The sequence below is a fragment of the Pseudorasbora parva genome, chromosome 11 (assembly GCF_024679245.1).
Source record: "Pseudorasbora parva isolate DD20220531a chromosome 11, ASM2467924v1, whole genome shotgun sequence".
Classification (NCBI taxonomy): domain Eukaryota; kingdom Metazoa; phylum Chordata; class Actinopteri; order Cypriniformes; family Gobionidae; genus Pseudorasbora; species Pseudorasbora parva.
In genome coordinates, this window is record NC_090182.1 from 12,945,928 (window position 1) to 12,959,419 (window position 13,492).

Here is a 13,492-nt window from a genome sequence, read left to right on the forward strand (position 1 = left end):
CCAGCAAGGACAGTTTTGGGGAAGCTTCTTTAGAATTAGAGGTTAGCTACACTTCAAGTCAATAACCATAAATAACAAAGTACACTGAATCAACTTAAAGGGATAGTTCACACAAAAAATTGAATTGACATAATTTACTCACCATCATGTCGTTCCAAACCTGAATGACTTTAATTCTTCTGTGGAGCATAAAAGAAGATATTATGAGAAATATCTTTTTTCACAATATTTGAAGTCAGGGGTAACCATTTTTTATCGAGTTATATTTTGTTGTATTATTGGGACAAAACGATTCATTTTTTTTTATAACCTCAATTAGGATGACAGTCAAATTTAAATTTGATAAATTGACACTAAATACGCAACAAGACAAAAAAAAATGCACATAATGTAGGTAAAAACATATACATATTACAATACATGTTAAGTGATACACTTATATCTATACTTTATGTGCATATTCTTCTATTTAAAAACAATCTGCATTAAATTCATCCAATATTAGTATGGATGTACGTATTTGAATCACATTTTAAAGACAGTGTTAATGACAAATGAATGTCCTGTATTCAGAGTAAATATTTAGCTCTAAAAGGCCTAAAATGCCAAATCAGTGAAATCTTATTGACTGTATTCATTCAAATAAACTGACCAGATTTACTTGAATAGACTGGACGTTCCAGCATATTGTATGAGAGGGTCTACGGTTTAGGACAGCGCAACAGTAAAGCTATGTGCATAATACAATGCGACATTAAAACAACAAATTTATGTTTGGTCATGGTATTGGTCACAACCATTAGGTAGTAACTCCTCAACACTGAAGTAGGGCCTTTTCTGTTTAATTCAGTTTATTCTGCCTGTAGAAAAGATGCTATCCTGTCAGCAAATCCTGACAAATATGAACATAAATGCTTCTGTACAATGCCGTAAAGGCTAGTACTTCACACACACACACACACACACACACACACACACACACACACACACACACACACACACACACACACACACACACACACACACACACACACACACACACACACACACACACACACACACACACACACACAGACACACACACACACACAACAACAAACACACACACACACACACACAGATTCTTATAACCCCCTCTAGAGAGGGACTGTTCTCTGTTTACTTTAATTTAACTGCATGAGTGGTTTTCACAATTATTGATTTTGATGGTTCCCAACGTGAAAACTTCCTTATTTCCATGCTTTCATTGATTGCGAATGCATTAATGTAATAGTCCAACTGTGACCGGGAAACCTGCAATTAACTGTTTATAGAATCAGCAGCACATTATGGGATATTCACAGGCAGAAAGCCCTGTAGATTTCCATTAATCACAATGCTCATTATTAACAAAGGTCCACAGATCCTGTGTACCTTGCAAGTTTATTTATTATATATGTTCAGCTAATTAGATTATGTTTCTGTTACCAGACAGAATGTAGTCGCTTTGCATAGTACTGCAGGTCTCCTGCCATATTTAATACCTATATGAGCATAACAAAACAAACGATAGTAATGAGCTATGTTGGTCTTTGCAACTGAACAAACAGTGGAAATTTATCTCGTCTCACCCACAGAGCAAGAACCAGCCTCACAGGCGTGGGGAGTATAATGTTTACAGCACGTTTCAGAGTCACGAGCCGGAGTTTGACTACCTGAAGAGTTTAGAGATTGAGGAGAAGATCAATAAGATACGTTGGCTGCCTCAGCAGAATGCTGCCTACTTCCTTCTCTCCACCAATGGTGAGTGACGTTTTAGATCTCAGTGCAAAAAATAATGCCGTTACAGGGATAGTTCCCCAAAAAACGAATGTTCTGCCATCGTTTACTCATCCTCACATTGTTCCAAACCTGCATGACTGACTTTCTTGTTTGGAACACAAAAGAAAATATTTGAAAGCCAGTGAGGTCCAAACAAGAGCTTATTTATTCATAATAGCTGCTGTCATTTCAACAAAAGATTGTTGGAACAGTAAAGCCTTACAATGACATCATACATCTCCCCATGTTCAGATGGTATGGCTACAGTTTATATACTCTGTTGGTGCTGGATCTTTTCCAGCCATGTGCCAGATTGTGTCCCACAGACTGCTAAATTTCTCACTGCCCACCATCTTATTTTCTTCTCTCTCTTAATTTATCCTCCTTTTATCATGTCTTGCTCCCTTCGAATGGTTTAAAAAAGCTGCTCTGTGTGTAACTGTTTATTTTCAGATAAAACTGTGAAACTGTGGAAGATCAGTGAGCGGGATAAGAGACCGGAGGGATATAACCTGAAGGATGAAGATGGAAGAATCAGAGACCCGGCCACCATCACCTCATTACGGGTCAGCACGCTTGTACTATCACCACCTGCAAATAGACAATAAAGACAAAATGTTTAAAATGGATACTCAAAATGTGGTACATGTCAGAACCCCTAAGGATAGGTGAAAAAAAATAAAGAAAGAAAAATATAGAAAATACGTTTTACATTAAAAAAATAAACATGAAGCCTATTTTCTATTATGTTCATATAATTCCTAATTAATTTAAATTTCAGATGAAATAAAAATGAGAATGTCCTTAATTGTGAAATGATTTCCCAGTACAGAAAATATTAATGGTCTTTAAAATAGGCTTAATTTTCTTTAAGCATAATATAATATCTTATTCATTTCGTTTGATTTTAGAACTCTTCACGACTCCTTCTTCAAAGGTTTCTTAAGGTGCACTCCTACATTCATGATCTAAGTATTTCAGCAGTTTAGCTTACAGTAATGTATGATGAAATCTGTAGTTAGCTTTTGCAGAATCTTGTTTTTAAGCTGAAATGGCACATAGCTGAAGAGCTACACTTCATCTTCCACTGAATCCTGCATCACGAAGTCTGGGGTTTATTATAAATCTGCCGGTGCATGTTCTCATTAATGCTTTGCTGTTTTTCGCTCAAAATCTCACATGAAAATCTCATTCTCTGTGTTCAGCAACGATGCTGACAAATGATGAGCTGTCAGCGACCGAAAGGCATTCATTCATAATCAAACAGCAAGGACAAAGAGAGATGATAATGTGCAGTGAAGGGGCTCACAATCATTCCTCCCTCTGCTCTCCTTCTCACTCGTTCTCCACTCATCCCTCCAAATTGAATACAGATACAAAGAGGGCACGACTCCGAGTACCCATTAATGTTTGGTGTGGTGTCTGTTTTCTGCTCCATGGCCTAATGGATTAAAGCACTCCACTCTTCCGCCATTGTCTGTCCGGGCAGAAGATTAGCCTGACACCGGGGTGATGGCATGGAGCGGGCGGCAATCCCATTTGGACCGTGAAATGTATGTGCGTTTTATCATGGAGCTCCGGTAGTGAGGGAGGAGGGGAAGGATGAGACACACATGTCATGTGTTCTGGCAGTCTCCATTGCCAGCGTTGTGATCTTACTCTTGTCTCAGTATGCGATTTTACCCCTAAGGTTTGCAGTGGACTGGTTTCTACAATCCATGAGCTGAGATGATACAAGGTGTGACCGCCGTGCCATTTAAAGCCAGCGGTTACCTGACCTTTCAGAACAATACAGCAAATCAAAATGGATTATTGTGCTATTTGACCTACTAATGCTGTCTATCTTTGTGCAATAAAAATAGGAAGCTAGTTGTCGGTCAATCCCCCATCCCCCTGCCTGTATTAGCGGTAGATAATAACATGTTTTCTTTTCTTTTCCAAGGTCTTTCATGTTCTCCTTTCCTCCCCCGTGATCCGTTTGCTCTTTGAACAACTGTGGGATGGCTAAGTTTGGCACATGAAGTTATTTTTCTTCAGGAGGCATTAGAAACAGAGGGATCTCCTTAGATTTCAGTTATTTATTACATAAGGAAAAGGACAAATTCTTCTAGCCAGGCTTCAGACTATTGGCATGTTTCCAGCTTATTCTGGCTAACAATCCTCCACTATCATCTAACAGACAGTTGATGTTCTCAACAATTTAGAAAACTTCCAGAGGTATTCCAGTTGTAGGACTTGAAATGATTGAAACAAACATACAATAATTAAAGATGAAAATGTATGAATATTTATTGTTATTTGGAATAATGGTTCTGCTCATGGATATCTGATTTAAGCGCCTCCTCTTTCAAATATTTTATGATAACCTGGCAAATCCACTGGCTGATTCTTCCTAGAAGATATGCATTGTACACTTACTCATGAAAAGATGCATCAGATGGTCAGTGAATAAACTGTGGGTGGTCCATGGGTGTGCCATCTTATGCTGAGACTAATAAAAGAATGACATATAAATCTGTCAGGGTGATAAACAAACAGCGCATGAAATGCTAATTTGTGCACTTAGGCGTGCACAGCTATACCAGACCATCCTGATATACATATTCCTCTCTCTGCAGTTGTCCTCTACCACAGAATCATTTAGCTCTGCATTTGAATGCAACATTACATTAGTGGTTTAAAAGCCTGAAGGGTAATTTCAGAGCTAAGACTGATTTGAATGCCTCTCACACAAGGCAGAGGTGTTTCTGTGATGGGGTAATGAGTGACTCTCGTTTAGAATGACTCGCGCTGCCTCTAAACATCAACGTCAGTTAAACAGCCCGCATCTGCATAGTGCAATTAGGACCTGCGGGTGGAGCGCTGGTGCTGTTGTAGGCACCAGCTAACAGCAGGAAGTGCAGTGGACTCTTATAAATGTGTCCCGCTGGATGGTCCCAGCTCACAAAATGCCAAACACACATTGAGCACCATCGTAATGGTCATTAGCCCCAATTAAATGTGAGTCAGTGCCAAATATGGAACTCTAAAAAAGGTTAATCATGCATTTTTAATTAGTTATACCAATTATTAAAACTCCCATGAAATGGTTTGAGGAGCTAAGTTTTCATTCCTCTTTTAATGTACATAGTCAATAGCCTTTATTTTGCATTTCAGAATGGAATATCACACTTGACAGCTTGTTCTATGGATGAAAGCAATGACACAAAGGAATAAAACCATGCCCCTTTCTTTAAAAAAGGAAGTAGATTGTAACTAAATTCATTTATTATCTAACAATCTATTTCTAGAGAGATACTTCTCAAGTATTGTGTACAGTGCAAGATGTGTCAAAATGTTTTTGGTGCATATGAAGTTATTTTATTTTGTGTTATGAGGGGCCTCAAAGCTAATAGAACATATGCAAACATCCACAACATTTGGGTTCATGGGGTCTTTTTAAATAGAATATAAAAATAAGCAAAACCTGTTCTGACCTGCTGTTCAATTCAGCGTTCTTTAAATAGAGTTGCTGATGAACAACAAGTGGGTCTCTAGGGGTCATATAACCAACAATCTTTGAAAAAAATGATTTTTTTTGTGACTGTTGTAATTGTTATAGCGGATTCTGACCCTTTTTTCCCTGTCTTTTCATTTCTTCAGGTGCCAGTGCTGCAGCCCATGGACCTCATGGTTGAGGCCATGCCCCGGAGAGTGTTTTCCAATGCGCACACATACCACATCAACTCCATCTCCGTCAACAGTGACTACGAGACCTTCATGTCCACTGATGACTTAAGGATCAACCTGTGGAACCTGGAGATCACAAACAGAAGCTTCAGTATCCTTTGTATGTTGACAGAAACATGTTTTTGAAAAAGAAAGTTTACCTTCAGTATTAGGCCCAGCATAATTAATCACTTAGTTGTCGACCCTAAATGGGCTTTTTCTCATTTGCAAGCTCCCCATTATTATTTATGATTCACTGTGTTACTACTAGACCTACAAGTTGAGAAGTGTTCCTGAGCTGCATTTTCAGACATTGTAGACATTAAGCCAGCAAACATGGAGGAGTTGACGGAGGTGATAACGGCAGCAGAGTTTCATCCTCACCAGTGCAACACCTTGGTCTACAGTAGCAGTAAAGGCTCCATACGTCTGTGTGACATGAGGGCAGCAGCGCTCTGTGACAACCACTCGAAATGTGAGTCAGTGAAACCCTAGAAGAAGAAAAAATACATTAATGAGACAATTGTTGGCACACTATCACTCAAAAGCATGATGTCAGTAAGATTTATTATTTTAAAATAATGTTTAAAAGAAATTAATAATTTTATTCAGCAAGGATGGATTAAATCGATCAAAAGAGATAGCAAAGATATTTACCGGGTAACAAAAGATTTCTATTTTTTAACAAATACTGTTCTTTAAGAACAAATATTTACAGCATTGAATAAATTCAGAGTTTCAGAATTTAACTTGTGCACAAAATTACATAAAACATTTACAAATAGAGCAGCATTTCCATCCCATGTGTTCCTGGGAATCTGAATTTGAATATATTTTGAATATGATGTAATTGAACTTTCCTTTTTATTAGAGAAATTTTGTCCCAATTTCATAATAATAATAACATATAAATGAATGATCAAATACATGCAGCCTTTGGTGAGCAGGAGAGACTTTTTTGTATGGTAGTGCACGCTTATAAAATAAATGTGAATAACTTAGCTCAGATAACTTGAATTATGAAAGAATTTGATGAGAAATGTTTGAGTGATTGAAATCTTACATTTCGTAGACAGTTGAGATTTTTCTAAAAAATGCAGTTAAAAGAAACAAAGGCTTATTGCTTAGGAAAGTTGAATCCAATCACCATACTGTAGGATTTAAATGGTGCGGAATGAGTTATGCACTGACATTTAATACTTAGGATTAGGGATTTGAACAAACCCCCAATAGGTAGTTCATAGCAAAAACCACTACTAAAGCTTCTTTGAGGTCCTTAACATATTGCAGACATTTTTATTCTAGTTTAAATGAGTGCTTACTGCATTCTACCAATCTTTATTGTATACTACAAATGCAAGGGGCAGTAAGGCTCTGGAAACACTGTTGTCTCTAGAGAGCACAGCCAGTACATACGCCACGACAGGGATTAGCCTCTCTTCCACCTAGGGCGAGGGCGTTGGAGGTGAGGATTATGCTAATTTTTAATATGATTGTGTCTCCTTGAGCTTAACTGGCTAATTTCATTCGGGGATTGGACACAATGCAGACTGATGAACCTGTACTGGTGGTATACAGTGGCATCCCCTTTGGCTGCACATGGTTGAATTGATAACCACAAATTGACACATTTCCATTTCTTAAGTCATAGATGCTCGGGTCTCCACTATAAGGTGGAAACATCCATGTGCATTTGATGATCAGATTGAATGCATTGACATTTAAGCTTGGCATAAAAATCAATGCTCAAGGGCAGATAGCCATGTGTATGGTTCTCTCACCGCTGCAAGAATTCAGTCATTTCCTTAGTTTTATCGACGTGCTTACTGGTCCATGTGTTCGCATCCTGTTGAATAGAATTTACATACTGCTGCTGAATTTTAAAAGATTTGCTGGAGGGGGTAACAACTGTGAGGGCTTCAGCTTTAGCTGCCTTGGTTTGTATCTCCAGAACCACACTGACCGAAATTATACACACATCTGTCAAATTTTTCCCTGGTACACGATCTCACAGCAGGCAGATCTGCCAGTTTGCCTCAGGAAAGACCTCCTAAATGTCTTCTCTATCGCATAGTGTGTGCTTCTCCTTCCATCCACACTAATAAATCTCCCAGACATCCCAGAGAATATTCTTAAAAATCAATCTGCGGTGGCAGGCGGGGAGGCTAACCAAGCCCAGCAGCAGCAGAGTCTGGGCGGAGGGTCATATCCCCTCGTATCTCTCCCCAGAGGACTCATTAGCCCCCTCTGAATGACACCCAGCAACACTGCAGGTGGACAGGCTTACAATGTGACAAGGCACACTCATGACAAACACCTGCAGTCCACCAGTGCCCAAATATTCCTGCAAGCATCGATCTGTTTCCTCCCCCTCTGCCCATGTTTTTTTTCATGCGCTGTCTAGATGCCTGCCGACACATCACAGGATAATCCACAACTAAGTCAACAAAACAGAGAGAGTATAATCGATAGTAGATGATAAATATCTGTTTCTCTGCTCTGACAGTTGTATTATTTCCCTGGCGAGCCGAGCAGATTTATTATGTTTTTGGGCAGCAAACGGTGAAACTGATTCAGAAAGACTTTCTTTGGAAGTTACCTCGTCGCTTATTATTAAAGCCAACATGAAACAGCACTCGCAATCTATTTTTCTTCTGTAATGTGAAATTTATAAATAAGATGGGATATTCAAAAGGACTTTATCCTCATTTTAAAAGTGTTTCTTTATTTGATTTCTCAACTATTCTCATTTAGTTTTCGAGGAGCCAGAAGACCCAAGCAACCGTTCCTTTTTCTCTGAAATCATCTCCTCCATCTCTGACGTAAAATTTAGCCACAGTGGGCGGTATCTAATGACACGTGACTACCTGACAGTAAAGGTCTGGGATCTGAACATGGAGAGCAAACCACTGGAAACCTATCAGGTAAGGCAATTGAACATTTTTTTTTAATTAATGCACAATTTTAAGGGAATAGTTCACCCAAAAAGGAAAATTAGCCCATGATTTACTCACTTTCAAGTCATCCTAAGTGTATGACTTTCTTCTTTCAGATAAATAAAATTTGGAGTTAGGTGATCCGCTGGAACTTCATAAATTATTCAAGTTTTAAATATGGATATTTTTCTTACACAAACGCATCGATTTAGCCTGACAAGTAACTCACCATTGGCAGGGCTCAATCCGAGGGGCGGGATAAACGGTTGTCTTTGAAAGTCCCTCTGCACGCATTTGGATAGCGCTACAACCAACCAGATAAACGAAGAAGGTGAAGCGGAGCTAGTTTATAGGTTTAACTTTCGCCGTATCCGGTCGGTAAAACACATCTTCCGATCTTAAGAATGATTTCAATGCCGCTCTTTGTTCTTTTCTCATAGAAAAGCTTAAAGGTAGGGTAAGTGTTATTTCAAAATTTCAGCCGAGTCCTGTAACAAACTTTTAGCCAATCAGTAGATAAGGAGCGTGTCTACTAATGAGAGTGAGAAGAGAAAACAGTGCGCGTCATTATTCAAAACACACGAAACACATAACGGACATTAGCCGAGAACTAATATACGCTGGTTTTAGTTTGAATATGCACGTGTTTCATGTTTGCTTGTTATTCCATTTGCGATCGTATTGTCGCTCACTTCAGCGATGATAAAGACCCGTTCATTTCCACACCGTAATGAGCATCTGAATCTCCTCACTGTCTCAAGCGTCAGCTTACAAAATGTGTCCAACAAGTTAGATACTATACTCCTAATATATGTTTGTTTCCTTTTTCGTGACCTAATATAACCCTAATCCGGTCATAACTGTAATATGACGTTAGTCATTACGGTCTGTCGTGTTCGTAAATGGGGTTGTTCAAGAGAACTGTTTTTGTGAACCCTATAACTTTCTAATCTGGTCATAATTGTAATATATTGTTAGTTGAACTGTCATGCTCGTGTACTTTCGAGTTGTCATGAGAACGTTTTGTGTTTTTGTGATGGAAGGGGTGAGTTTTTCGTAGAATATTCGACCTGGATTAGTAACACACAGATTCTGCCATAGTCATTGCCTGGGTTACATATGTGTGGGGCGGAGATATTAAAATAGGGCCGAGACCCTTTTGGGGGTAGGGGTGTGTTTGTTTTGGTGATTTGAAATATTAACAACGGTTACCAGAAAGCACTTACCCCACCTTTAACTCCAACTCTTCCAGAGTCGCGGCCATAGCCGATTCGAAAGACCGCCGTTCGCCAGCTTCTTTGTTAACAAGAAGCACACGGAACCGTCGCAACTCTGCCGTCATTATGTTAAGCCCGCCCACCGACTCTATACATGAGACCGGAGTTTGGTTTCTCCCGCTCACAATCCAACGGAGAGTGGCTACACTACCCTGGCTACAAATTAGATTTGCTGCCGCTAGGGTGCGTCTAGATTTCAAGGCTAGTGTTGAGTCACTTCAGAAGGCCTTTGTTAATCCCGGAGCCGTGTGGAGCACGTTATATAATGGACAGATACATTTTTTATGGACTTCAAAAACAGAACAACAATTACTGCTATTATAAAGCTTGAATTAACCAGGACTTTTTTTTAAAAATAACTCTTTTATTTGTCTGAAAGTAGAATGTCATATACAACTAGGATGACTTGAGGGTAAGTAAATCATGAAGTAATTCTTCTTTTTGGGTGAATTTTCCCTTTAAGGGGGGCCATGTAAAGTAAAATTTGACTTTAATCCATGTCTGTTTGTTTTGAGGTTATCTCAATGCTTGTGTACTCCTAAATGAAGACAAATAAAAATGTTTAGTACACCTACACATTTAATATTTACAGTAAGGAAAAACAGACCAAAAATATTGTTGTTGCCCAAAATACCCTCTAGAATGAGAAGGTCAATTCCCCAAAATATAAACTCCACCTACCTCTATTGAGCAATAGCAAGTAGCAAATTACACTTCACTGATATCTTTGGTTTCTCAAAAAATACTTCTTTGGTGTCTTAATTCACTTTAAGACCCTGCTAGGCACAAAGTGGGACATCTTCCACCAATGGGCTGGAAAAAATAAGACAACAAGAAATCACAAAATGCTCATCAAACAATATCATGGGTCCTTTAAAAGTCACACGAAGATAATTTTTCATAGTTTTTCAAACTATTTTCATAGTTTACTAAATGAACTGTCAGACAAAAATTGTCATTGTTTCCTCCATCAGGTGCACGATTACCTAAGAAGTAAGCTCTGCTCGCTGTATGAGAATGACTGCATCTTCGACAAATTTGAATGTGTTTGGAATGGATCAGACAGGTCAGTGTTTTACATAGCTGTATTAAATATTTACTTTGATGGACATACTGGTCATATTGTGAATAGTAAATAAGTGCACAGTTACAGTATTCAAAAGATAAGGATCTAATTATAATAAAAATCTAAATAAAAGATTTAAATAACTATTTTTCATTTTGTTCCATTTCCAGCGTGATCATGACTGGTTCCTACAACAACTTCTTCCGAATGTTTGACCGTAATACGAAGCGCGACGTGACACTGGAGGCGTCCCGGGAGAACAGCAAGCCTCGGGCAATCCTGAAACCTCGTAAGGTGTGTGTGGGAGGAAAGCGCCGCAAAGATGAAATCAGTGTGGACAGCCTGGACTTCAGCAAGAAAATTCTCCACACCGCCTGGCATCCTTCCGAGAATATAATCGCTGTGGCAGCCACCAATAACCTTTACATATTCCAGGATAAGGTCAACTAGCACAACTGCACCACCTCCACGCGATCCTGAAAAGAGAGTGAAAGAGGGAGGGAAATTATATAACCCAGCAGGATATTGCAGGGTGTGTTTTGTGATGAGAAACATGAAATTACCTATGATGTGGAGAGAAGTATGAACAGATGATGCTGGATAAGAAGGCCATGTTGTGCAAGGATGCTGCCAGACTTAGACGGACAAGAAGCGTCCTGCCCTGCACAATCATTCTTCCGCTATTATGTATCTCCATTTCCTCTTCCATAAACTCTTGTTTATTTATCGTATTTATTAATTTGTCTGCTGGAAGGAAATGCCGGACTCTTTAAATCTGAACAAATGTGCATTTTCATTGCAACGATATGAAGAATCTTTAATAAGGCAAAAACAAACCGTGAATAAGACGGGCCTCCGCTGGCATCAGAAACAAAGGGGTGCCTTTACAAAAAAAACTATGGATTTCATTCCCTTTGAAACACAATGCCATCCAACTTCCTCCGAAGTGTCTAACTGATTCATAACAGACTAAGAATGTGACTCTGCACTGATTGTAGTGTTGAGACAAACAATCTGTGAATGGAAATCACAGTATTTAATGTCCTGGTTTGTCCTCTTGCGAGGAGCTCTGAAGTAAAATTCAATCCCATTGGTCATGTTTTGTCAATCCATGTTGTCCTCTTATTTTGATGTAACCATTAATAAGCTGTGGTGCCTTCTTTTCGTATGTGGGTATTTGGGCGGCAGACGGGGTGGTGGGTGGAAGGGTTTTCGGAAGGGTGGTATTTTGGGTTGTGAAGTGTGAATGTTTTTACAAGAAATGTGAAAAATAGCTTTGTGTAAGAAGGGAAAAGAATTGCAGCGAAATGATTTACAGTACACAGAATTAAAGTACTTGAATTCTGCATTATAATCTCCACTTTATCTCAATATGCTCATAACTTTACAGTATACCCTGTTTTTTTTTTATTCTTCAGTGCCGTGCTGGGTGAAAAGTATTACCGTATTGCATGCAACATGTCATCTATAATGAGCCAATGAAGAAAATATACGTTCCGCACCATCAAATGAACCTGTAACAATCAGATGTCATCTTTTTACATGGTTTCCGCTGCATCTGTCTAAGACTGTTAAAACGTCATCGTTACGTCACTTTGGCCTGAGGATGACTGGAATGCCGGTATCATGATGTAGCCTATACATGACGTGAAGGTTAAATGATATCAGGGAATTTTATTATGTACAAATAAACCTGTAATGTTCTCTTCTGAAGAATAAAAACTTCAGTTGTAAACTTCTTAATGAAACAAAGTTTTATAGCTCAGAATGTATCTACATCCAATTATTTGCCATGCAGTCTTTATGCTTAATGGAATTCGTTGAAATAAAAAGAAACGAAAGAGAAGTTGAAATAAAGCTGTGTTCTTGCCTTTTCACCACATACATTAAACAATGGCGCCCTCATGTGACAGGTTAAGAGACACACACATATACCATATCAAACGAATTCAAAGAATTTATTTTTTGCCATTTACTCACCCACGATGATCCAAACCCATGACTTTATTTCCTCTGCAGTGCACAAAAAATATATTTGGCAGAAGTGGGGCGGACATCCACTTTCACTGTAATAGTACACAAAACGCAATCAGTTCTGAAAGGTTATATGGCAGAGGAAAATCTCACATTCATTTATAATTTTGCAGTTGCAATAGTAATTGAGGTCAGCCTATAGTATTTTGGGTTGGTATGTAAGGTATTGCTGGATTTATAAAGAATAGGTTACTTATTTCACTTTATAATAACTTTTATTAATAGCAACATTAACAATTATTCTTAATAGATTAGTTATGTATGCCAAAATTAACATAAAAAATGTAATAAAACTGGGAGTATGTCTACACATTACTTCACAATTCTCAGTATAATTTAAGGGTTTGAGTCATGCTGGTCATAAATTGTAATAATTATCTGAATTCTATCCTCCAAATTAAAATTTCAGCATCAGATTTTTCTTAAAGCTTCTGGAATCTGGATAGAAAATGGACACAAGACGACATAAATTTACACGAGTAAGTAACGTTAAATATATATTATATATATATATATATATATATATATATATATATATATATATATATATATATATATATATATATATATATACGTGCATAATAGGACACAAACCTACAATAATGGCTTCCTATGTGTCATTAGGCTATTCAATAACTTATTTATAAAAAATAATTTAGAATAATGTGCCA

General features: G+C 38.1%; 1 protein-coding gene across 3 annotated transcripts in view; it reads left to right on the plus strand.

The window, feature by feature from the left end:
- Window positions 1-12,644, plus strand: part of ppp2r2ba (protein phosphatase 2, regulatory subunit B, beta a) — a 65,277-nt gene extending 52,633 nt beyond the window's left edge. For all 3 annotated transcript variants that reach the window (XM_067457137.1, XM_067457136.1, XM_067457138.1), the window contains 7 exons: window positions 1,617-1,782; window positions 2,254-2,366; window positions 5,443-5,620; window positions 5,819-5,983; window positions 8,263-8,432; window positions 10,696-10,787; window positions 10,958-12,644. In XM_067457137.1, the coding sequence (XP_067313238.1) occupies window positions 1,617-1,782; window positions 2,254-2,366; window positions 5,443-5,620; window positions 5,819-5,983; window positions 8,263-8,432; window positions 10,696-10,787; window positions 10,958-11,237 (1,164 nt within the window). In that variant the 3' untranslated portion in view covers window positions 11,238-12,644. The remainder of the gene's footprint in view (window positions 1-1,616; window positions 1,783-2,253; window positions 2,367-5,442; window positions 5,621-5,818; window positions 5,984-8,262; window positions 8,433-10,695; window positions 10,788-10,957) is intronic.
- Window positions 12,645-13,492: the final 848 nt, after the last annotated feature.